Raw genomic sequence first — 26,792 nt, 5'->3', positions numbered from 1 at the left:
CAAGATAATATGCTGCTTACCGTACGAGCAAGATCCCTGCATACAGTGCTCTGAGACAAGAGCTGCAGCTTAATCTCGGTATCCCATTTTCGACAGTTCTGAATATATTCGTGACTGCCCAGGCAATGTTTACTGGAGAGGGACAGAAAAAAAATATTTAACAGGAAAAAGGAGCTGGGCCACTATGTATTTTTTCATGCTGTGAAAAATGGGACCTCCTTAATTCTGTAGAGCAGGAAACAAAATTGCATCTGCAGAAATTCATGACTCACGACTTTGCGTTCTCTGCAGAAAGAAAACAGTGCTTGAGCAACGTTAGGGAGCAGCACTGGATCAAAATGAAAGAGATGGACGTTTCCTGCAATGCACACAGGAATAGAAATCTGACCAGGCAACTATCTGAAAGCGTTTACAAAGCATTAACTCAAAACAGGATGAGCATGAAGGGAAGAGCCTTTTGAGGAAGGTCTGTGCCTAACGTTTGCCTTCTGCTCTTTATTAGCTACAAAAACATTTGCTCCTTTTTTCTTGCCCTGCCAGGTTGTGTTGGGTATTATGAAAGGACAAAAGAGAAACATATTTTCCTAGCCCCACTTAAGAAAATATTCCTCTGTCTGGAATGTTGGCAGTCATCTTGTTTACATTTTTCTCTCTCTCACTCTCTCTCTCTACTTCTCTCTTTTTTCTTCACCCCATTGAGAACATGCTGAACTGACAGGAGGTTGTTAACAATAGGACTTACTTTTGCAGTACTTCCTCTTGGCCGCAGACTTTCAGCACGTAGCTGCCAATATCAACCTGGTTCAAGTCATCGTGGACCCAGCACAGGGCCTGCATTATGAGCAGCTCCACCGGGGAACTCACTGAAACATCACCAATCAAAAGATCACTGATGAGACAGAGAACAAGGAGGCACTACAGAAACAACAGCACTCCCTTCCTAGCATGGCTGGAACAGAGAAAGCAAAGAACATGCAAACCTTATAGAAAAATCCAAAATGTATCATAAAAGCACAGCATATATTTATGTACTCTGCCAACTGGATGAAGGAGGGAACTACTGTGTGATTTGAAGCATTTTGAAGAATGTAAGCTGAATTCTCCAAATGCAGTATGTCAGTTGAATGTCTCAGGTGGTCCTGCAATGTTGGGCACAGAAAAGGATTTTATAACTGGGACTTCAATTTCAAGATTTCAATTCCAATGATGGGGGGTGCTAAACACTTAGGGACTATCACAGTGTGGTATTTTAGCCATTGTTAAAGCAATCAAGCAGACAAACTTGTGGAAAGGCTCATATCAAGAACAAGGCCAAAAAGAAACTACAGTAGATGTCTAGCAGAGATTGTACAAAATGCAAAAAACTACTGAATTTGTTAACTTTTCAGATATGAAATCTTCATAGATTTCACTTAAAAACCCAATTACAAAGAACACATTTTCACAAGTACAACTAAAGGTGTACAGTACATATAATTTAAAGGCCTATGGGTCCTACACTACAGTGCACCATTTAACAAAAGAAAACACTACAAAAAGTTTAGCAACCAAGGACACCTGGAGCTGAAGATGCTGTGAAGAACAGACTGGGAGGAGACCAGGGTTTTCACCCAGCATCCCACAAAGCACTGGCTGAGTGACCCCTGAGCAATGATGTACACTACTTTGACCTAGACTAAACGGGGCTTGAGAATACTCTGAGGGAACATACACAAAGTTTGAACGACTCCTTATAAGTCTAAGAAAAAAAACAGCCTTCATATCTTTGTTTATTTGCAATCAATCTTTAAGACTGCAAAAAAAAATTCTAAATCATCTATATAGGGTGTAAGTTCTTTTTGTCCTCGCACCTTAAAAAAAACTGCATGTCTAGAAATGTCCTACAATTTGGACTGTCATCAAAATTACAATTCACTCAAGATTCCTGAATAAGTGCACACACATTTGTGGTACAGTCAAAAATGAGGTGGGAAGCAGTCCCTTTTGGCTTTGCTAATAGAATTTAAGAAGGAATAAGGACCATGTCCTCTCATGGAGAAAACACTCCCATGTTATGAAAACACATTCAGAGCACTCTAACCTTGTGCACTTTCATACCAGTGTATGCATGGAATTAATAACATAGCTCTTTTGATTATATATCCAGTAGATTTTAAACTGGATGCCTGACATTATCAGCAGCAAATCTTGTAAAGATTAAAACGTTCACGGCACTTTTAAATGCAGTGAGAGATTTTGAATTCTGGGATCTCGAGGTTGAGTGAACAGCAGTATGAATGGAATACATCGGAATACATTCAACTTATCAGTGCTTATAAAACTAGGCTATTGTTTTGTATTTAAGGATTCAATTTGACTTTCAAATCCGAGAATGTGAACACGATCTTGTTCTGTACATCAAAGGGCAAACTGCACTGATGGAACACAAACAGTACTTTTTTATGTAGGAAATAAAAAGAGTCTGGCTTATTTTTTAAATGTACCAAATAAAGTAAATGAATTTTAAATATGTACACATTTTAAAAGCATTTGTGCCATATATCGAATACAAGCCTAAGCAAGAAAATACAAGACTTTGTTTGACAACAGGTTGGTTATTTTATCAGAAGACATTAACAGTTCTAACACAATGCATTATTTAGGATCCGCAGTGCTAATGATAAAAGAGATTCACCAGCTAAAAATTCTGCACAGTTGGATTATTTACAACAAAAGCTGGTCTCACTGCATGCCAGCACTAGACTACAAAGCACTGTACAATAGCCTCGTTACCGTAAGACTTAGGAAGGTTCAGGCAAATGAAAAGAAATGTCCCACCAAACCCTAACTATGAAGTAGTTGAATAAAATCTTCTATTTATCACCATGTGTTAACGAGTGTGTTTTTGTTTCTTCAGTTGACTTCTGGATAGAAGTGCCGTGCATAAAGCCTTTTCACTGCCCCACCACTCTGCCAAGTCTTCATACCACATGTTATAAGAAAAAGGAACATGCTGTGCTTCCCAAAAGTTGTAATATATTCCAAGCTGTTATGCTGCTTATTTTTTTATGATCTGCCAGTTTGTTTTCTAAACTTTTCATCATGTTATTTAAGAGTTAAATCAGCTCTTTTATGGATTCACCATTATTATGCCCTTAACCAACACACCTTATATCTTAATGGTTAAGGTAAGATGGCCAGTAAGCCAATGGACATCAAACCCTGTCCACTAACTGGAGATCAAAGGAAATGCTAGAACAGGTTTATAAGTAGACAAATAGATAGGAACATCATCTTTGCTGTTTTCAGAAATAACGAGCAAGATCAAACTGTTCAGCGCGCAATCTCACGAAGAGGTACTGACTCCAGCTACAAAACACTATACACCTCACACTATACACAACATTTACAGAAAAGTTTAAATATCCTGATTTCAGTTTTAAAATGTTTATGAAAAGGCAGATTTGTAGTTGTCGAACGTTATGACTAAGGTACTTGAAATTCTGAAGAAATACCCTACACAACAAAGCACTGAATCTAGTATGTGGTCTGATAAAACGGAGCCGGTGGTGCAGGGCTTGACATTGCAGAATGAACAAAGGAGCATGAAGGCTGCAAATGGAGCTCCTTCAGGAGGATCGGGACTCCACAGACTCCACAGGAGACCAGTCGGTACTTCTCGCTCATTCGGGGGAATTTTAAACTCCATCCAGCTGAATCTCGCAAGCGGCCGGAGCTCTGGCTGGGAGGCCTCTTTCAGAGACCCACAACTATGTTTCATATTCTCCAGCCCACATTTCTCCCCTTTTACTTTCACATTGTGACCAAAGTGTCATTGTTTTATTACCTAGCCTTGCTTGACCCTTTCTATACATTCTTGCACTTGTATAAAATGTCAACCGCCTTTGTTCCAGACAGAAGAGGTTTTATGGTGTCTGTATAGGAAAATCCACCGAGACTGGGAATTGGTTTACTTGTTCTACACTGAGCTTTTTCCAAGACTATAATATCCTTTGTGTGGTACTGTGACCAAAACTAAATACAACAATCTAAATGGTCTAACTAATGATTTTTAAAGCTTAAGTATTATAGCCTTTGACATAAATGCTACACTTTCTGCTATATACTGTCATGTCCACCCCGTGCACAGTGAATTTGAGCTCCTTTCAATGGGGAACTGATTTAGAGCAACCAAATTTAAGTGTGATAGAAGAATTCCCTATTCCCAAAGCTGTTCACCGGCTTCGTTTGGACAACTGATTGTATTTTTTTCTGATTTTCTAGTTAGTTTTGTTAAGTAATTTAGATCAAAGCTGCAGTAGTCACAAACTGGAGATGTACACCCCTTATTTGTGTATGGAGTCTGACTGATATTTCAACAGAAAAAAGACAATGGATTTGTTCTGTCATGTCATTTATTCTACATGATGGTAGGACAAAAAACACTAAGTAGAGTGAGACTTAAGAGGCAGTGATGAGCAACAAAGAGAAAAATAAGCTTTTTGATAGACGTTTGTAGACATGAAACTGAGCAACATTTAGAATAAGGAACAAAAATATTTATTTCCACACATTTTAGGTTTTTCTCATTCTGAAAGCCTATCAAAATAATTTAAAAATTCCTATATATGGTATATGTGTTTAGCACTGAGATATGTGAAAGGCCAAACATTTTTGGCAAATACAGTGGGGAAAAGTTAACCAATCTTACCGTCACAGGTAAAAGTGACTGGTTGCTCAGAGTCAGCAATTTCAATGCACACTTTGACACTGGCATTTTCACCACTCATATCTCTCTGAAGAATCACTGGGCTTAAAACATAGCCCGGGTTAGTGGTCACATCCTCATGAGGGAATCTGGACCTCAATCTGAAAGTGGAAAAAAATGACAAAAAGCAAACAGAGAGATAAGAAAAAAGTATGTGGATTTGAAATAAGTAAAAATCCAGAAGAAAACAGAATACTGGTATATTTCAGCACAGTTGTGTATACTACACAGTGTGTAAATAATGTACAAGGCTGTGATTATAGCTAAGGAGTACAGATCTTTGGAAAAATGGAAACTAGCCATCAGCTACTACTGCTTCAATGTATGCCACAGTAAAATAAATGAAGGGAATATATTATTAATTTTGTTGCCAATTTATCTGGCTTTATCCAAAAAAAGAAGATGAAGCTTGTTTGAAGCCAATGTCACACTTATTTCCAAACGGTTTCTCTGATTTAATTTTGTATATAATATTTTGATGTAGTTGTTAACTTAAATATTCCAATATTTTTTTGGAAATGGTAGCAAAATCCTTCTCTCTTCTGGTCCACATTTGCCACATTACACAGCTACAGAATTGATGGACAATAATTTAAAAGAGATCATAGCATGCAGCTTACTTTGCAATTTCTTCACAGAAATCGACCACCTCTTCATTTTGTGCCTCCGTTTCTTGAAGAAAATTGTATTTCCCTGTTGCAGTCCCCATTCCCTTGTCACACTGAAATAAAAGGCAATTTGCACAAATGTTTTTGTCAAATGTCTATGATTTTGATCTTTACATAAAACAGGCATCTAGTAAAGACATGGTCAACATAACTGGTACACAGAGAGAGCTCAATACAGTAGGGTCTTGATATCTGTGAATTTAACACTCGCAAATTTGTTTTGTCGCGATTCGGTCCGGCCCACGGGATCTTGTATGGAAGAGGAACAGAGCGGGATGAAAAGGAGCCGAAGGTTGTTAATTGCAACCGTCAAATTAGCTGTGCAACAGGCTAGGATCACGAGAGGAATCTAGCCAGTGACTGAGCCTGTCCCTGCTCGCTGCCCCACACCTGCACCTCAGCGTGCTCTTGTTTTTATATTGTAACCAACGCTCCTGGTGGTCTCGGCTCCATGGGGAATGACAAGCTGGAGACGGGTTTAGAGGCTGACTGACAGGTTTACTGCCCTTTCCATTACAGTGGGGCCTGCTAGTACTACGGCCTGCTAGGACGTAGAGAAAGTGCAGGCATCTGCTGGACACAGAGGAGAGATGCATGTTGTTTATTTTTGCTGATTACTGCTGTTTGTTTTAGCTCATCAATGTTATTTTAATTAACTTGCATTAGTACTTTAATTATCATACAGGGGAGGGTTACTAATGTCTTTAAACTATACATACGATACACTAGCAGATTATGCAACTGTATAGGGGTGGCAGCTTGGTTATATGCGAATTTGGCCGTTCATACTGGTTCTCTGCACCGAACCTTTGTAAACGTCAAGATCCTATGGTGTTCTGCAACTATAGTTTTCAAACCTGCAAATGTTCAGCAATTTAAAACAACCATGAAAGATCTGTCAGAGAACAGAAAGTTGGAGATCCAGAGTGGTTCCACTGGTAAAGGAGGTTTCCCGAGTGCAGGCTGAGCTATCCGATGCAGGTGTGGTAGGTCATGTCATTGGATATCTACAGTATGACCAGGTTTTGTCACCTGTGTAGGACTGGGTTCATTTGCCAGAACTTTCTCAGTTGCAGGCGACACAATGACTTCCCAGGCAACAGCAAGCTTGCAGTTCTGTCAGTTAGGGATGTACCTCTCTTCCAATCAGAGCTGAGCTTCTGGTGCAGGGCTGTGGCATCTTTATAAGAGAATGGCTCAAAGTTGGGCAGTCAGAGAAATGTGGGGGCCCTTCTTACTGCTCCCTTTGTGTGGTTTCAGAGTTAATAACCGAGTCAAGACTTGAGAAACACACAATTGCAAACTGGGCGGATACAGTATATTACAATAATAAACAGAAAAAAATAGTTAAAAAAACTGAACTTCTAAAAGTTAGCTTGGGAACATTTAATGTCAGTGTTGTCACACAAACATTTTAAATTAAGAACTTTGCACACCATGTGTGTGTTATTTCTGAAAACAGTGTTTACCCAAGATAGATTACAGGCTCATATGACATTTATAAGAATGACATTAAAGTGCTTGTTTTTTTCCTTTACATTTTTTGCTGCATTTTGAAACAAAACATCCAAAGTCATCCACTAAAAGCTACACTACAGAATTGTGAGAGCTGGTAATGGAAATAAGTTATCTGAAAATGCTCTATATGAATATGTATAATTTCTGTGCTTCGTTACAGTTTTAAGGAGGTATTCCAACATTTGCTTGTTTGAAGACTGTTTGAGACTGCTCTGGTAAAGTAAACCTGGCCATATACAATAGCAATCAAAAGGGGAAATGAAATTTCCCTGATTATTTAGAGACTTTAATTGGTGTTGGAAGATTAGGAAGAAGTGCATAGTTATGTTCCTCCCTGGAGACATTTTTTTTTATATTTAATAGTCATTTAAAAAATGTGTTTATGATCTGATGACACACAATTCTTTGTATTGTAACTGTCTGCTTTATAAATCATTCTTTTGTTGTGCTAGCACATACTCCTAACCACGTGAATAGCTTTATAAAATAAAATTTGACCAGCTCTTAATAGACGAAAATCATCACCATCTTTTATTAAAATAATGCTAGTCTTTCCTATGTAATGGTTCCATAACTGTCTCCAATAGTTGTCCCTCTGTACACCGACCTGTTCAGAACAGCACTTCAGTTTAGTGTCAGTGTCTGTTCCATGATTGATGGAATTAAAGGAAAAGAACTGAAGCTTATAAGATACAGAAGCTTATATAAGACTAATATATAGTTTCATAGTCTTTGCACTGTACCCCGCTCTCTGTACATAACTGTGTATAGCGAAATGTTAAACATTACAAATCCTCTCAAAATCTTTGTTCTAATTTTTTCCGAGGATCACAAATTCGTAAACGCCTTTTAGGAATCTAAAACAATTTGAAAAAAAAACAGAAAATGTGAAAAGGGGAAACGTTTGATACTGCAGCTGAATTTATTTCCTATTCAGAGATAAATACTGCAAGTATAAATAGTAATTAACCCAGAAACAGACTGCAGCTCTGCCAGAATACCAGAGCAAGATTAAAAGCAGTTTCACATTCCGGCAGAGATCACCAGCAGGAAGTGCCTAGTATGTATCCAACAGGTTAGATTTTCAAAACTGAGCTAGATGTAGTATCAGGTTTCTGTGAGCTGACAGCTGTTTGAGCGAAACATCACATCAACTCTAGATGAAACCCAAAATGTGTGTGGTCATTTTCAGTAAGAAAAATATGCACAACTCCTTAATTACAACTGTAATGATAATATATCAACAGGGAAGCCAAACTCCTTCATTTGCTCTATATCAAAACCTCAAATCTTTATCAAATGTAGCTGACATTCAAGATGTTATTTTTTCCTTGGTCTTGTAGTATCTCAGTAACATTGCACAGAGGGCCTTCAGCATATTCAATACAATAAAACCAGTCATGAAAACTAAAGCTGAGGAAAAATCTAAAAACCTTAAACAGCATATGTTCCATGTAAAAATAAATGTATTTTCAAGTGTGACATTCTCCAAAATATGTGTGTTGTATTCCATTATAGTCCAAAGTACATGTATCAATCCAGTTACATTTGAATACTTTGTGATATTTAAGGAAAAAAAGGAAAATGTTTAAAAATGTTTGACTCCATTAGGGTATTTTTAAGAAAAAAAGAATTTAGTATATAGACCTAACATAGGCTTTTGGACAATACACAAAAGCACAATTTAGAATATAACGGTACACCGTTGTACAGTAATCCAGCACTGTTCACCTTATTTTGCTTTGCCTCGTGAATACTGTTGCTGAGCACGAGCACAACAGCAGAGCTGGAGGGATAAACATCAACATGTGACAAGATGCACAAATTGTAATCTGCTGTGAAATTAATTTAGAACAGGGGCTGGATGTATGGAAGCCCACATTCAAGCCATCACTTCTAACAGGGACCCCACACTTTAAAATCTAATTCAAACTATTTATAATGCTCAATAAACAGATACTAAACAATGATCTATAAAATTCTCTCTACTGTAGTTGTAATTCAATAATAAGTCACGTAACAGGATGCCCCCCAAGTTTTCTAAGAGCTTTTTATTGAAGTCTTTTAAACAGGGCCACCCCAGCACTCTTACACTGACATTAAAAATCGGCAAAAAAGTATTTTTGATATTACTATGATAAATATTCTGGAACAACTTCAAGGCTGGATCTACAATGAATCTTATAAGGGACTAAATTGATTTAGAATCTTAACTTTGGGACAAAATATTGTCCAGCTTATCTTGGGACTCCCTAGAATGTCTCTGGTACCTCAATTAGTCTCTGGATCGGGAACCTATGATCTAGACAAATAACATGCTTTTAAAAAATCTGCAGAATGAGGTCATCAAACTCGTATACATATGTTCACGTTCATATATAAATATATACATGGATTGACATGTCTTTTCGTCATTTAAAGGACACATTATTAGAAATAAAGAAAACACAGACACATCATTCAGTTTTCTCCCAAAGAATGCCAATGCAACTAGAGAAAAGGCAACTAAACATTTTTTGTCACTTAGGCGCAGTTTTCGTATTTCATAAATGCTAATAAATTAAATAAATAAAATGTGTACCAGAGTAAAATGCTTTTAAGGCTATCCAGTGTAATTATAGACAAATGAGGGAAACTAAACTACTAGTCCCAGGTGTGTAGAACAATTCCATTTAAAATTACTTCCCCAAAGAGGAAGTCAACAGCGTATATCTAAACAATTGGGTTCCCTTTTTGTTTCGGTTTGAGAAGTATCTCACCACATTTGTCTATAAAAAATACAGCTGATAAAAAGTTCCTATGGAACTATGATGTGTTCTCCTCCACTCTGTATTCCTGTAACACCAATACCCCTCCCAGATAAAACAAATTAAATCATATCCTGTATTTGGGCCTGTATAAAACAAGTGGGATGTAACAGTGCTAACTACAGCCTGGTACAGTGTCAGAAGGACTAATTAAAGAATAGCTCCTGCCTTTGAGATCCGATCATCTGCCAAGCCACGCTCAGAGAAAAATGTGTGGTTTCTGATGTGAACTTACACTGCGCCAAATACAGTTTCACACATTGACATTTTCTTAAATTAGACTTGACCCACCCACTTCCTTTACACATCGCTGAGTCGCAGACGTGACTTCTGGTGAAATGATCCCTAATGTTACAGACCCTCCATTTCCCCACACAGAGTAATGTACAACTGCTGAATGAATTCTAATGACATCCATTACTGTCTTAGAGCTGAACATGATGAAATGCTTCCTTATTCAAGTCCAGAGACTTTTTCAAATGTCATGCCATAGACCCGAGACATGTTTAATAATAATCAGAGCAATACCAACATTGTTCTATATGGAACATCCTCTTAACTGAAAGCATTTTATAACAAGTAGCTAAGGGCTGGAGAGTTTGCCTTTCTGATCTTTCTCTCATCATTACAGACTGCTGTGTTGAATAAGTACAGATAACCTGTGTCCAAAATGCCCTGTAATCTTGTTTCAATTCGATTTGTTCTACATAAAGATTTTAAATTATGCATGCCTTCTAACACCATCTTAAATTCTGCATGACTCCTTAAAATGCTTGTGATCATTTATTCCTATCTCAATATTGTTATGTAAAAGCATTCAATGTCGTAAGTCAGTGACCAGGCTCTTGTTGTATAAAACATCTAAAGTATTAAATGTGTTTCCTTCAGCTTGGCCTCAGCATTGTCCTCCATGTGCTGGATAGCTCTAGCTGTGTGCAATACCTTAAAATTAAAGAAAATTAAAAATTACAAGAAAATGTAACAATTTGTTTTAAAAAATTCTCCAAGTTTGAAAATCCCTTCCTTACAGTTACAAACCAATGTGTCTGAGAATACTGGACTGGCTTTGAAATCTACCAGTTTCCTTGAAGTAAATATTTACCAGCTTTTTTGACCAATTATTTATATTAACTAATGAACAAAATATATTTATAAAATAAGAATTTAATGGAGCATCTATTAAATCATTACCGGTAACCAACCTTTCCAGGAGGAAAGGAGGAAATTGTATGAGTACAGTATATGCAGATTTAAGGCTTAATTCCTCTTTCCGACAGCACCAGGCTCACAATGATATCATGTCAATAAATACTGTCCTTGTCTGCTTTCTCAGCAGATAGCCTGTGATCTGATAAGAGCTGTACCGATACAGAAGCCCATATGGACTTGTTCATGGCAATAGTCTGTACTTAGGATATGCAGGGCAATTCATTTCTGAACTTTCATGGCAGAGCATGTCTTCCTTTTAACATATGACGCAACTGAACAAAAGCTCTGTGAGGTTAAGGGTTACAGTTCTGTGAGGTGTTTGGGGAAACCTGAAAGTGCACTAGTAATCTAGTAAAGTGCGCTAGTAATGTGATTAATCAGTTATCAGTGAACATGAACATCTGAATAAAAGGATCATAAAACCATAAGGCACATACAGATGAGCTCTGTGTTACCAAAACTAAATTAATATGCAAAAACATTTCATTTTTTCCTCTTTTTAAAAAAACTGACTGAACCTTAAATGTTAAAACAAGTCTTCAAATTTCAATTTCCTAAATCTATTGTTCATGTCTGAATTGCACAACAGGAATCAGCAAGACGTCTGAGCAAGAAATTCACAAGCCTTCAGATTAAATGAATAAAACAGACATAGGTATTTATACCTATTCAAGCAGTAAAGTCAGACTTAAGTTCTGACTACCTCTGTACTTGAGAATTGAGACACTGCACAATGGAATTCTCCTGATATGAAGGAAAACCGCACAATGCAGCAGGAAATGTGTTTTCTGGGAAAAATACACGCCCTGGTCCTCATTCATACAAAATGTTTTTTGCCAGGAAATCAGCTTTTCTGCAAGGGTATGACTGCGCTGCAGAACTAGGCAAATGAGGAAAGATGTACTCGAAACAGTACAAATGGAACTGTGAAAGGCTCTGATGTACTTTGGTTCTCTTTACACTACTTTCCTCATTAATACCAATCAATACCGCATTACATATTTATCACTTTAATTCCTGTATCAGCCATACCCTTTGATAGGGCCTGTAAAATTAGAGCAGTTGAAGACAAGGTGAAAAGATACAGCTAACAGACACTGGCAGGGGGCTAGCAGGCTTCAAAAAAGCAATGACACTTGATGAAAGTTGTAAAACATTGCTCCGAAAATGAGTAAGTAGTAAAAATGCTGACACTCAGGATTCTTTCAAGCAGCAGCTGGATGAGATTCTTGGATCACTTAGCAACTAGCAAATAAGGACAGGCCTACTCTCGTTTAAAACGTTTCTCAGGTTCTTACAATTCTCATACTGGTAGACCATTCAGCTTAAAACTACTGAGATACAGGACATAAAGACATTATTTGATTTTAAAAAAAAATTGCTACAGATTTCAACATTTGTGTGCTGTATCTCCAGGTTTCCTACCCTGTAAGGAAGCAGTCATTACATTAATAGTTCCCGATTCTTTGTGTTGAAGAATAACCGCTGAACTGACAAAGTCACACGGAGCCTACATTGTTGATATACAGTAATGTCTAAAGACAGTAAACTGTAAACTGTACCTGTGTGGTCTGGCCCTGTTGGAAAGTTTTAGGTGGAATATTTAGGGAGTGGCTCCTGGTGATAGTGGCAACAGCAGGCCTGCTGGGCTGAGCAGTGGCTGTTGGGGAGCTGCTCCAGAGCTCAGCCGGGCCCTCATCTTGAAGCACAGCATCCCAGGGGTCACCGGCTACGCTTGGCTCTGAACTCCCAGCTCCTTCCTTACTCCTAGGGGCCTCTGCAGTCTCTGTCCTTGGTTTGCTAAGAGGGTCCAGATCGAGCCACTCAAATTTACTAATGTTTGTGCATTCCGAGGACAGGGGTTTCGGAGCTATGGACTTGACGGTGGCAAATTCCAAGTCTGTGCTGGTGGATTTCCCATTTTTCAAGTATTCTGAGGTGCTGGCTATTTTGTCAAACAGCTTTGCCATCTCTGGAGTTACAGCTGGTTGGTACATAGGCATAACCCCTGCTGAGTGCAAAGATGCTGCAGGTTGGACAGGGAAGGCCATGTAGTGGGGCTGAGCCGACAGGCCAAGATACAGCGGCTCAGTGGCCCTGAAAGCAGGCATCCCTGGGTTAAAACCATTCTGGAAAGAGCACACTTGTTTAGGGAAAGGCGCGGAAGGGAAAATGGAGGACTGAATGACGGGACCAGGCAGAGGCGAGTTTGCGGGATGCGAGAGCCCAGGAGTCCACTGACCAGCGTGGAATGGAGAGGGGCTGAAAGGCCGACCTGAAAATGAGGAACTCAACCCACTCGCTCCTGGTAAAGTCAAAGGCCTGGATTCTTTACTGTTTTTACCAAAGCTGTCATCCAATAACAGCTTCTCCAGTTCCTTGTTTGTGAGCTTCTCCACGTCAATGTCCTGAAATTTATCTCTCTCCGACTGTTTCTTGGCCTCTGACTCGGGGAAGACGATGAGGTCCTTCTCTGGCCTGTGCGTGGAAGATGCTTTCTGGCTTGCACTATTACAGGCCTTAGCAGCAACTGTGAATGCAGCCCTTTTCTCCTGCAACTTGGCTAAAGCGTCTGCTTCCATCTGCAGGGCCTCCTCCTTCCCAACAACATTCTTTGGCCTGTTTGCCCCGGGTGAGGTGGACAGACTCTGCTGGAACCCATTGCTACTGGATATCTGGGCCATTGTGTCAACTAACAGGTGCCATGAATAAAGCGCAGTGCTGCTGTGGATGGTTTCTTAATGGACTCCGTTCAAGATTCTGAAACCAACAACAGAAAAGCAAGTTAACGTCAGGCCACAGAAGTCAAAACAGGCTTATAAAGTTCCATCCAAAAAGAAAGATTCCCTTATCTAACTACCGATGCTATCAGAATGCTTCTTATTTGTATAAAATATGGAATTGACTGCTATTATCTCATACCATGCCAAGTTTGAACTGACAATTATCCCACTGGCTTCTAACTCCTACTAGTTTTGGCGGGATGAGGACTGTCTTTGCCATAAACCTCCTCTCACATTGGGAGCTGCACAGTGTCTACAGTAGCATCAGCACAGAGTGAAAGAGTGATGGATCCCAGCAAACCACAAGGGTATATTCTATGAGGACTCAAAGGGATCAAAGGCAATTCAGTTTGATAGCAACTGAACTTTCAAACCATGGTTCCACAGAGACTTTCAAAATGCCCAGAAAAAAAACAGTTTTTCAGGCAGGCACTTACAGACCTCAGAGAGAGAATTTTTTGCACATTACAGAATTAATCTGGAGCAAAATACAAGAAAGGCTTTAAATAAATGCAGATCACGAATCACAAGGTTTTTTTCTCCACAGGTGAAACAGAAAAATATAGAATTTCTATCCCTAGTCCAAAACAGAAAAATGAAAGCTCACAATTAATCCATTGGGACGTACACTGTACTGTAGGTCAAATTTCAATTCTCACATCCTTAAAACCTCAGAACCTAAAACAGCTGATATGTGACAGTTTTACTGAGCTCTTCATTGCGACTAGATGCTTAGCTATCAGTTACAATGTACAAAAAACACTATAAATACAAATGTACAAATATCTGTCAACAGAATATTTGGTCTGGTGCGATAGAGTTTAACAACGCGTCGGCAATTTTATATCAATTCAATCTGAATAATTGATATAAATGATACGATACGAAACCTGATACGAAATGACAAATGTAATGTGGAAAAGATGTTTGCATAGTATTTTTACTAATCCATCATTCTACCAAAGCAGTATTCACATGAAAAATGATAAAACGTGTAATAAAAGTGTATAGATATGCATTTTTACAAATGTTCTAGCACATTTTCAGATTAAGTACAAGATGGCAAAGAGTCACTCACTCACTCCAATTAAAATAAAATTGGCTTAGCAATTTGAAAAAAAATAATTCAATACTCTGTTTTCAGCATGGATTTCTTTAGATGCATTCCAGAATTCTCAGTGTGCCTGTTAAAAGGCTTTACAAGTTTGTATTTAACATTTTTTATACACAAAGTACTCATCATGTAAGTTATAATTAAGATGTAGCAGAAAGACAGTTTAGGTTTACAAGAAGAAAAACTAATACCCACAATTCAACACCAGCTACTGTATATCATGACACTAAATTCCCCTCCCTTTATGTAAACCACCTCCTGCAGCTTAAACTAAGAACCTAAACAAAAGGGATGTTGGAAAATATGAGATTAAGAACGACTCTTAAATGTGTTCATATTCTTCAGTCAATATATGTGCATGTTTTTATGCAGTTTAAGTCTACAATATAGCCTAGTAGTGTTCTTGTAAGAAAGGAACACTCACACATGCAACCTCATACAGTACATTTACAAAAGTCTAGGATTTTACACAGGAAACTCTGAGAAAAAGCTTAATATAGACATTTTCACCTTTCACAAGAATTAAATAGTACAAAAAGGAAACTTAAGTAATTTCTAGTGTTGCAAAAAAATAAGAGGATGAGCATAATTATCTAACTGCAGAAAAATGGACAAGAATTAAATCACATAAAAGTTCTTCATCACAGGTCTGTAAAATACAAGCACATACCAGTAGTTTCAGTCTGGGATCCTGTAACCACAAAGGTCATTTTGTATTACACTGCATGTACCAGAGCGATTTTCTTCAGGCAGCAAGTTGCTCAGCTTTTAAAGACCCACAGAACGGTTCCTCCTAACAACAGTTCTAACAATACTGTCACTTGTTCTTTATGTGAGCATTCTCATGCTACGATTGAACTTTGCAGAAGATCACATCCTCATTTTCTTCCCTTAACTCTTTTGTGAGTCAAACATGCGACTATGTACAAAACAAAGCCATAACAATTTAACATTTAAGGCAGCCAGACAGGTCTCTTTTGATAGAACTATCTACAGCTCATAGCATGCATTTTAACAGCCTTATCAGCTAAGCTAGAAATAACCAAGGAACAGTATGGTTACCAGCTGTGGTACAGTACTGTATATTAAATGCATAACAGGCTAATGTGCTATTTAATTTTTCTTTAGAAGTTGAAGCATGGGCCACATTAACGTGCACTCAAATATTTTTTTAAGAATCTTACTTGTCCTTGACAAAATGTGGATCACTCAGTACTGATATTATTAATATTTTGAGCTTGCACATTTTGGTTTAAGAGTTATAAACTTAATCTCTTCATGACTGAATTATTAGACCTAAGTATTTTCTGTTAGGGCATCAAAATGATTCATTGAGTTTAAAATCTTTTAAAAATGTGAATCACTGTATCCCCTTACTGATCAGTGAGTACTGGTCAGGCAATCTTGCCTTCAACTCCCACATAACAGAACTACAATAGCTAGTAAGATGCTATAAAAAACTAAATTACAGAAGGACTAGAATGGCATGTAAGTTAAACATGTTTGGGGATAAGCAACCTTTTGCCTGTGATGGAATGACGAAGCAAAAGAAAACAAGATGCTCAGACAAGGAATGAATTTAAATACCTGAACTTGTTTTACAATTAACAGCTTTTTGCCCATTTAAACAAGAGGCTGAATCATCTCAAAACTATTCCCAAAGAGGCACCATGTGATCAGAAATGAAGTGTGAAAAGTTCAGTCCCTAATTGTAATGCTTATCTTTTTGAATATTACACAAAGCTACAAAAAAATGGAGGAAGAGTTTAGCGCTTCTGTGTCCAAATTCATATCAGAGCCTGTTAGAAAAGATCAGATCCTTTCCTACTAACCCAACATAAGAACATCCTAGTCTCCTAATATTATTTAAACAATAAGGTAAATTGAGCAAATGGGAAACAGACTGGCACAGTACACTCAGTGAGCTGAGGGTTAGTAAGGGCAAGATGTTCAACCCTGCCAACCCACTATGCCAGCAGGGAGAACTAGTAACTTTTTCCTATGAAGAAAATATTTTAATTTTTATTGCTAGAAAACATAGATGGTGTTCAGCTACTTCCACTGAAAAAAGGAAATCATGCCAGTCATAAAGACACAATCTGTGCTGTACTGTGATTATCTGCTTTATTGAAATATTTTTCAATGTACCAAAATTCTTTCCCAGTTAGGATTTTCATGTATAGAAAAAATAAAAGTCTATTTCAAGATTTCCCTTTCCTTCCCAAGTTACAAAGATCAAAAGTTACAACAACACAAGACAGTCATTCAAGGCCATGACTGAAAAGGCGGGCATTTTTGTGAAAGCCCTAAAAAGGAAAAATATCTGAGCATGAAACCTGCCAGTAAGACAGGGAAACTAAAAAGAGTCTTCTGAATGTAAAAATATGATTCGTGTATTCAACAATTCTTACTGATAACAAAACGTGATTCAATTTCAAGTACCAAGCAGAGGTTAATTCCACATTGCATCAGTACAAGAAGGAAGAAAAAAAATCACAATATTTTAGGCATGGAGCCTCCATCAGGTGTAAGCTGCCTCTTTGTAGGTCTACACTAAAGAATGTTTTTTTTATAAAACGGTATAAAGAGTTCTCAAGGGGAGTTTAAGGATCCTCCTGTTCTCAAGAGCCATAGTGCTTCTGCTATATGTGCCAATGAATGACTCGTGTTTACTGTAGTTAGACTCTGGGTTTTATTGAACAAATTTAATTTTTTTTAAAAAACTCTGTAGTTGATGATTTAAAATGCAGAATAAATCCTGCAGAGCTCTTACCTGAAGGACTGATAATGGCCAGCTCATTATTAATGTATTCTAATTGTAAACATTAGTAGTGTTTGGAACAAATCCCTGGAAGACTTTGGCGGTCTGGTGTCCATTGGATATAAAAAGCATTACACCTAGCACACCAGTGTACAGCAGATCAAAGTACAACTGTATCTTGAGGAGAGAAATGAATAACTAATTCATGTCCTGCGAGTTTAAAGATTTATTTGTGCGGTGCTTGGCTTCGAGAAAGCTTTGTTAATTTGAAGATTGTCAGGCTGAACTTCCTGCTGTTTTCACAGATTACAAAGCATTCTTAGATAAGCACTGGCAGGATATGCCCCCTGAAAACAAACCAATAGTACTGCAGAATTTGATTTTTACAACAGGGTTTTGCAACATGAGGTGCCTCTAAACAGTGAACTGTAAAAAGGGAAGTGGTGATGACCAATCTTCCAGCATTTAACACAAAGTTTTACACAACATTCATTACATTGAATGTATTGCCTCCAAGGAGTGTGTGTTATTCCCACACTAAACAGAAATAGCCTTCGCTCGTCAACATCTTTGCCCGAAGTGAAAATGTTGCTGCATCATTTACAGTTCTGTATTTAACTTATGTTTGGTTATTTATATGTCAAAAAATAACTTGTTCTCAAGTCCCCATGTCCCAGTAAAGAAACAAGGCAGCTGTGGTATGTTGGAAGTTGTTCAAGCTAAAGCTTTTTTTTGCTGGTTGCAATATTTTGGCCGGACCCAATATCAAAGACAATGCAGCATGGACTCACACAGAACTTTCCACAGAATTGTTGTTGTTTTTTTTAAAGATAGTAGCTTGTCACAGAACAGCAATTTGGAGCTCAGGAAGTGATGAAATAAGTTGCTACGAGTAGAAAATTTGAATTAAAACATAAAACATTAAGAATATTGGCTGTAAACATCAAGATAATCACCAATAAACCCCAACACTACAAACAGTAAATTAAACTTTTCTGATTAACATAATAGGCTTCACATTCAGTTCTATCTTTGACGAAATGTAATCTGCATCCCAAATACCGAAACATGATTACCTTAAAGTTCCTGTTGTTCCATCACTGCTTACAGAATTAAACATTAAAATGAAAAACAATTCAGAAATGCAAAAAAGCACATAACGAAAGCTTAATAAGAGATGTTAAGGCCCAATTCGAGATTTAATTGTAGTGCACTCCTAAATGACAATCCAACTGAAGAACTTCTCAATCTCTGACCTGCTCAGCCCAGCATGAGTTTTAGGAGTTGACTAATTTAGGCAGTTCTCAGGAGACTGACACTGAGCTGAGCTGGCATAGAGGTAAGAGCCAGGCTTGGAGGTGTGAAAGAGAAAGACAGTAAGAAGGGACAGTCTGCCAATGGAAGTCATGAGAAAACAGCCCCGGCAGGAACCCAGTAACACTCAACATAAATAGGAATATCAAATACTGTAGATACATCACCTTACCCTAAAGTTATTCCCAAATAGGCAATTATATTAAAAAAAACAATTTAGTAACAACTGTAGCACATTAAACTACTTCAACAAATTGTCCCTGTATTTTTATAATTATTTACCCCATATATTTTCTTTTTGAAAAACAATTATGGTTCAGTCTACGAAATTAGTTTTCCATGAAAACGTCACAGAATCCTGTACAATGTTTGAACTTGAACTGCCAACTACATAATGCCTGATGAAACGGCCTTGGATTCAGCACTGGAATGACAAGCCCTTATTGATATCACGAGCTTTGCAGCAAATAAAGGAGTTAATGGTGCACCACCAAGGTTAAGGTACACATTGAACACATATCTTTGCAGCTTGTCATTTTTCTCTCTCCTCTCAGGTCCCTTTATAACCACATCATCTTCAGAAAAGTACTCCAACAAACATCACCGAGCACTGGACTGCAAGTTTTAGTCTCAGCTGCCAGATCTCTTTTTTTTTCTTACTGTGAAAAATTTGAAGATCTCTAAAGCACTGATTGCACAGTTACACAAGCCTTTTCTCTTGAATACAGTATTTTGTTTCACTATTAGCACACAAAACAGAAATCTCATCTGACTGTGATCTTCACTGCCTTGGAGACAAGTGCATCCCGCCATGTAGGCTACTTGCTTCGTCTTAAACAGAATGTGTGGGATTTTACATTACTAATACTATTAGTAATAGAGAGCAGCGATTACCATTAATTTCACAATAACCCCCAAGCGTGATAGGCAAATCATTTTGACATTAAAGACGTTTTGGGGATTTTGTAAAACTAGGACTAGAATATGCAAAATGCTATCTTTTATACTTCAAATGTAAACAAAAAAACGATTAATGTCACACTGTAAAAGGGAGTTCAGGAAGTGAACACTGCTCAGATGAAAAATCAAATGGACTTATTACTAATCACTGATGCACAGTTCTCCTAAATTCGGAAGACACAAATGAGAAAATGTTGTCAAGAAGTCAAGAATCTTACAATTAAACTAAAGCATCACATGTAATACACGGGCAATTTCACAACGGTACAAAAAACTTGCGCATCGAAACAAATTTTCAAAGGGTAATTAACGCTATCAAGTATCCAAAGATATTACAAGTCTACAATGAGATCCACTTCAGGGCTACAGTACGTACAGTATATAAAAACACCTAAGTTAATGCGACTTTTTTTCATTGATTATTGTGCAAGAGAGGGGATAGACGAATACAACCAATGCAAAATAAGAGTAGTTTTGAAAGTTTTTTTTATTACTTCACTTTGTGAACGGCGTCTTATGTTAAGAGCACCGACATATGTAAAGAAATAACGTTCACAATGCCAGGAAGGGAAACGAAAGTGTTTTTTTTTTACCCAAAGCTCATTAATCTTTATTTTATGGAGGCTAAACATTCAACAGTATATTACTCGCTTATACGGACTAAACTAGAAAAAATCCCTACTATTTACACTATTGCTAGAGATGAGAAATCATTTTGGTCCGTGAAACACATTTTTGAAATATCAATAAAGAGCACTTGCTTCCTAGCTCCTTTAGTCAAAGGATACCCAGGCTCCTGAACTTTATCCTACACTGATTGAATAATTTAAAACTATCAACACAGCAACCTGCCAACAAAGTGAAATTCAACAAAGAAAAGGCTCGGACACGTCCGAAACACCACCAAGCTTACTGGTCCTCATGAACAAATCACACTGAATTGGCTGTCCTAACTGCTGCATTGCACGGTTTTAAGAAATAATAAACATTTCCCACCTTACAGAGTGAGCGAACGATGTAGCCATTTTCCTGCTGCTGGAACCGTATCCATCCAACCAGAGACACGACGTCAGTTCCTGTCTCAGAGTCGAGGCTGTAGTGCAGTTTGCTCGTACCAACCGCAACAGTGCCGCCCTCTGACCAGATTAGAGAATGCAGAGTCAAAGTGTATCTTTGTAGCTTTCAGCAAATCAGGTAATGATTTCAGGAAAACGATCATTTTTGTAGTATTCTAGTTCTCTGACACAATTATGAGGATATATGTACAGCAGGGGAAGCCTTCCAATCCCGTTCATGCACATTGTCAAAAACGACAAAAAAAGGAAATACGTATGTGAAATACTGTATGTCAGGAATATGTATAGGTAGCTGATATGATCCGGTTGATACTGTAGCACCTAAGTGGTTGATCTATCACTGTCAGAACAACCAACAAAGATACTAGATCAGGTTTTTAAAAAGAAATCTGAAAATGAATAAAAAACAGTTACAGATGGTAGACAAAAAAAAACCCACTAATGTAAAGTCACAATATGGTGTTGAACCTGTATGTGCCATAGCATAGAGACACCCAGCATCTGGAATTCTGCATTCATTGTCATCCTGAAAGATGTGAAGATGACCATTCGGCACCATTAAGGAGAAATTAGCTTCGTCCTTACCTTCTAAAGGAATAAGTAGACCCAAACCGTGTTAATAAAATATGCCCCACCACATTAAAGAAATATCAGAACCCTTCACTGCTGGAACTAAGCACTCAGGGCTGTAGAAGTCTTTTGGTTGGTGCCACATTTGCACTTGGCCATTTGTCAAGAACATGGTGAAAGATGATTCATCTGACCATATCACAGTTCTCCACTGCTTGGTAGTCAATTACTTGTGATCTTTGCACCACTGGACTCACAAACATACAATGTCAAGTACGATGAGCGGCTTGTTCCCTACAGCCCGACTGTGGTGTCCCATTACGCGGAGTTTTGAATGAGACTGGCTGCTCTCGCTGCTGGGTGAGGTTTGTAATCAACTGATCTGCAGCTGCTTGTCTGTTTTGCCTCGCACTTTGAACGAATGCATGGGATTGTAATTCTGTATCATGCACTTTTGCCCACTTATGCCTTCTGCTGGTGACGTCTCCCTCTGAGCATCATCTGACATCACCTTAGACACTGCTGCACGTGAAAGATCAGCAAGCTGGCCTGGTCACTGAAGCTCCTGCCAAATGCACCCCAACAACTACCGCTGTTTCAAAGTCACTGAGGCCTTATCTTGCAGCCATTCTAGTCATAATTACCGAGATATCAGAAATTGTGGGATAAATGCATACAGAGTTGGTCAGATTTCAAAGACTGTGCCTGAGGTTAATTGAGGCAATTCTGGGTATTGTAAAACAGGACATAGAATGTTTAAGTTTCGCATAGATAGTGCAACTACATCTTTTAAATATACGAAGCTCAAATAAAATAAGCCTGGACTCTCTCATTGACTCATGACACCTCACAGCTGTAATGAATCTTAGATGAACAATACCTTTGTGCTGTTTCTTCTCAGCTCTCCCAAGATTTATTTTGAAATATATAGTGTGTGTTAACCCAACAGTTATATATACTACTCATTCACCTTTAAATGAGGCCTTGAAGATTTTCCTTTTTCATTCAGTTAGCATCAGGCTTTTTATACGATAGATCTATTGTTCAGTTTTGTAAAGAATAGCACATTTCTCTTAGAATATCTTTGATCAAGATCACCATATTTTTAAGCAGATTCTACAATAAAAAGCTAATTGATGCTACCTTTAGTCAAGACATTTTCCACTGGATATTGAATAATGATTAGCACCCAATTAACTATGTATTTGCCTTCAAGCCACTTTAGTATACATAGTAACTAAGACATCCGCTTCCCTCCTTCTGACATATCACATCTTGAAACATCTTCCGTTGCCAAGGGGACCTATAACAGGGACTGACACATTTCATCTCATCTTATTGAATATAGCTGTATCTATTGATATTGTGTTCTGTATTATTACAACAGATAATTGACAGAAAAAAAAAACTTGGTATTCCTTCGAAAAACAAGTCTGATCATTTTCCAAGCATATTCCAAAGAACTGATGATTTGTTTCGATATCAAACATTTTATCTCAGATTTAGTTTGTGATAATGTGGCTAGGGCACACAAGTTGAGCAATGGTGTGAAATTCTAATGTTTTATGGCCTGAGGGCAGCAATGCTCACTTTAAAGCATAATGGAAATAGAAAATAGAGTGAAGATTGTGAAGAATGGTCTGATTGGTCTGGAATGTGAAAACAGTGGATATTTATATGTACTTTTTCCAGTGTCTTTTTCCTGGTCTAGTGCAATTACATTCTGTTTTCTAACCCTAAATAACAATTAATTCAACTTTATAAATCAGTCTAGCTGTCTCAGCTTGGGAACACTACCTTTGTTTGTGTTCATGCATATGTATTTCAGATATATTCCACTGTATCCACATGTCTGTCTTTGTCTCTGTACCAGGTCACAACAGTTCCACTGTTTAGTGAAAACTAGAATCGGATATCGTGTCGGAAAACTGAAACAGCCAAATATTTGATACTGCATGTTAAAAAATACTTCATTGTAGAAAGTAAAAGCTAAATGTCCTTTTTCTGAGCATATGCTATTGATAATCCTAAATCATTGCATATCTTTCAATCTTATTAATGAAAGAAAACACTGTTTATACAACTCTACACAGAATTATTTTCATTGGGATTTTTTGCTTCCCACAGCTTCCAGAAACTCTCTGGATTTACAGCTCATCCACTATGGAAAAGTTGTGAATCCCTCAGCCCTCAGCTTCCTTAAAAGCATGCTCCAAGAATGAGAACAGAATTCAATGTGGAATGAAAGTGAACAAGTCATAAATAGTGCTCAAGAAGAAAATGTTTATTGACAAATTTCCAGCGACACAAATGAGGTTTTAAAGAAAGCAAAGAGTGACATTTATTTTGGTCTGTTAATGGGATTTTCCTGTACTCTGTCATCACAGTTTGCTGTGAAAAGAAAAACCACTGTGTTGAACTATAATCAATAAAGTACTAAAATGCACATCACTGCAATCATCACAATCCATAGCAGATCTTTACAAAGATGAAGATATCAGGACCTGTGTTGGTTAGTACATTGATTCCCTGTTGTGCCTGAGCACCTGTCAACAGAACGTAAGTTTACTAAACTGCTTAGAAAACAAGTTGAGCCTGATCACTTCACATTTTCCTTTTAAATTGACGACTGTTGAGATGTCGACTGCGTAATCACACCAAGACTTCAGTCTGCAGATCATGGAGAAAAACCAGCATGAATCAAAATCAAATTATATCAAACTGCGGTTCAGATCATATTGTGTCACTGCATGATAATTGTATGCTCCAAAACATCTCCAGGATGCCATCATGACTAAATAAACAATCAGTCTTCTCACTGTGCAGCTTCCTGAAGTGCAAAGCATACCTTTTTCTAGCATGAGAAGAAGCATTTGCACTGATGTGTGCTGATGGCTCATGCCTATTGCCACTCCCTTGGGCACACTAAAGCATTATGTAGAAACACTAGCTTTGGCTTGGAAACAATGCAATACAATACAGTACATTTACCTCCCAATTTAAAGGCAGCTACACTGCTTTACAAAAGTTTTCACATCCATCCTATGGTGTCCCATTTTGTGAAACTAAAAAAAAACATATTGTTTCCTTAATTTTATTCAGAACTTAAATTCTGAATAAATTCAAATTGAAGACTTCTAAGGCTAAGATTAGTTACAGTAAACGTCAAGAAAACTAAAGGCAAACCACTGAAATATGTTGATCGCATACGTTTTTAGACTCCTCATTCTTCAAGGCAGATCTGCTCAAGCGCTGTCCTGTTGCTTAGGGAAGCACTTATGGACAGTACTTTCCATAACATTTAAAATGCTAGGCTTTCTTCATGTTTTATACATACCTGAAGAAGGCTCAGCAGTTAAAACATATTGCTGATTTTCACTTTTGAGCAAGGTCAAAACCGTACTCATTGTTTTTGCCAGACCTAAACTTTCTAAACAGATGCTCTGTGCTCATGAATGCTGTAGCGAGGCTACACAGAAAGAACTGAGCTTTTGAGATTGGCATCATGGCATTATGTAGGCATTTCATTATCATACAGTGACATAACGCACAGGTGGCACTGTGGTGCAGTGGTTAGCATTGCTGGGGGACCCAGGGAGCCTTCTGTGCGGTTTGTATGTTCTCTCCATGTTCTCGTAGGTTTCCTCCCAGAGTGCAAACACATACTAGTAGGTTAACTGGCTTCTGGGAAAACTGGCCCTAAGTGCGAGAGTGGGTGTATGTGCCCTGCGATGGTATGACGTCCCATCCGAGGTGTACCCTGCCTTGTGTCTACTGTTTGCCAGGAGAGGCTCCTGCTCCCCTGCAACTCTAAAGTTGAATGAAATGGTTAGAAAATGAATGAATAAACATAAAACGTTCTGAACTGTAGTATGACATAGTTTGCATCAGATTTTTGTTTTGCACTTTGATTTCCTCTTTGGCGCAAGGACACTTGAATGTGGGCCTCTTTGTGTGTGAGCAGAAGGCACATGTGAAATTCCTTTGACACCCAGCCCTAATAATTCTCTACAGATTCTACACCAAAACACATATCACACTACCTTCAGGCCACTGTTGGGATGTCTGTGTGGGCCCTGTACAGTATGAAGCCACTGCTGCAATGCCTTATCACTGCCGTTAAACGATCATGTTTTAGCTTACTTTCAGCATCAATTCAAACACACAAAACTTTTACTCTGCAATGTAAGAAAACCGAGATGACCTCTAAAAGGTACTATTCTATGAAGAAAACTTTAGAAGAATCAGAAATAAGAAAGCTGCCACAGGACATGGCAGAATTTCAGTGTGTTGAATAAAGGTTGCTGGTTGAACAGAGATTTATTATTGTAAGAACAAGACCAGTGACAGCTCTCTCCATAAGGCTCTCACTGTCATTTTTAAAAATAAGCAATCAAAGCAGAGGTTTCACTGTTTGTTTGAGGCTAAGCAAACAACTTCAAACTTAATTTGATGTTAATTTTTAATGTGTTTGAACTATACAGCACACAGTACACCATCATCTGAGCAAACTATTTGAGCTTTTGCTCAAATTCATTAATTCTACTCTTCAAGAGCCTGAAGCAGGGAATGTGACCTACAGGACATCCAAATACTTTGCATGCAAGATGCTACAGCAGTTATGATTTTTGCTAAGATTATTAATCTTAAATCTATTCTTTGGTGTTTGCACAAGAATGTGGCATAGGGTGAAAAGGGGAACTGAGTTAGCATAAACGGTTTGCTTTAAATTAGGAAAAAAAATTACAAAAGAAGAGCATATACCAATTTGAGCATTGCTTATTTAATATTGTATTATAAAATGGACAATCCAGGTCTTATGAGCTGCTCCTTGAGGTAGCAGCCACCAGTATCTAAAAAAATGATGGTTTATGGATATGGTCATTTTTCCCCATGTACCAACTTAATGTCATAGCAATGTACAGTCCCTACAACCTTAAAGCAAATACTTGCCACATCTAAATAATATTATTGTATGGTATGCATTTAACTATTTGGCCCCAGTGTGCAAAGTGAAACTAATTGATACAGATAATTCCTTACACTTCTATACTGCAGCTCTTTTCTGGACACTCCACTCAAAGTGCTTTACAGATAAAGGTATGAGGAGTCCCTTCCACCAATGTGTAGCTCCCATCTGGATGATGGGAAGGCAGCAAAAATGCACATTACACATACCACACGTGGTGTGTATTATAATACAAAAACAGGTCATGTAAGGCTTTTAGTCTTCATTTAAAAAAAAAAAGACTTAAATCAGAGGAA

The 26,792-nt window shown here is 37.9% G+C and overlaps 1 protein-coding gene across 1 annotated transcript in view; it reads right to left on the bottom strand.

Annotated features, from left to right (window-relative positions):
• pik3c2a (phosphatidylinositol-4-phosphate 3-kinase, catalytic subunit type 2 alpha) overlaps positions 1–20,934 on the bottom strand; it is a 43,200-nt gene extending 22,266 nt beyond the window's left edge. Inside the window, exons 1-6 of the mRNA XM_088934619.1 lie at positions 20,878–20,934; positions 12,512–13,709; positions 5,368–5,468; positions 4,691–4,848; positions 743–863; positions 21–132 (exon numbers count right to left, since the gene is read on the bottom strand). Of these exons, the coding sequence (XP_088790745.1) occupies positions 21–132; positions 743–863; positions 4,691–4,848; positions 5,368–5,468; positions 12,512–13,633 (1,614 nt within the window). The 5' untranslated portion in view covers positions 13,634–13,709; positions 20,878–20,934. The remainder of the gene's footprint in view (positions 1–20; positions 133–742; positions 864–4,690; positions 4,849–5,367; positions 5,469–12,511; positions 13,710–20,877) is intronic.
• Between the last annotated feature and the right edge of the window lie 5,858 nt (positions 20,935–26,792).

Source organism: Atractosteus spatula, chromosome 16 (assembly GCF_055471065.1).
Source record: "Atractosteus spatula isolate fAtrSpa1 chromosome 16, fAtrSpa1.hap1, whole genome shotgun sequence".
In the NCBI taxonomy this organism is placed as follows: domain Eukaryota; kingdom Metazoa; phylum Chordata; class Actinopteri; order Semionotiformes; family Lepisosteidae; genus Atractosteus; species Atractosteus spatula.
Note: the sequence above shows the minus strand (reverse complement) of the source record. Positions and strands in the feature narration are given on the sequence as shown.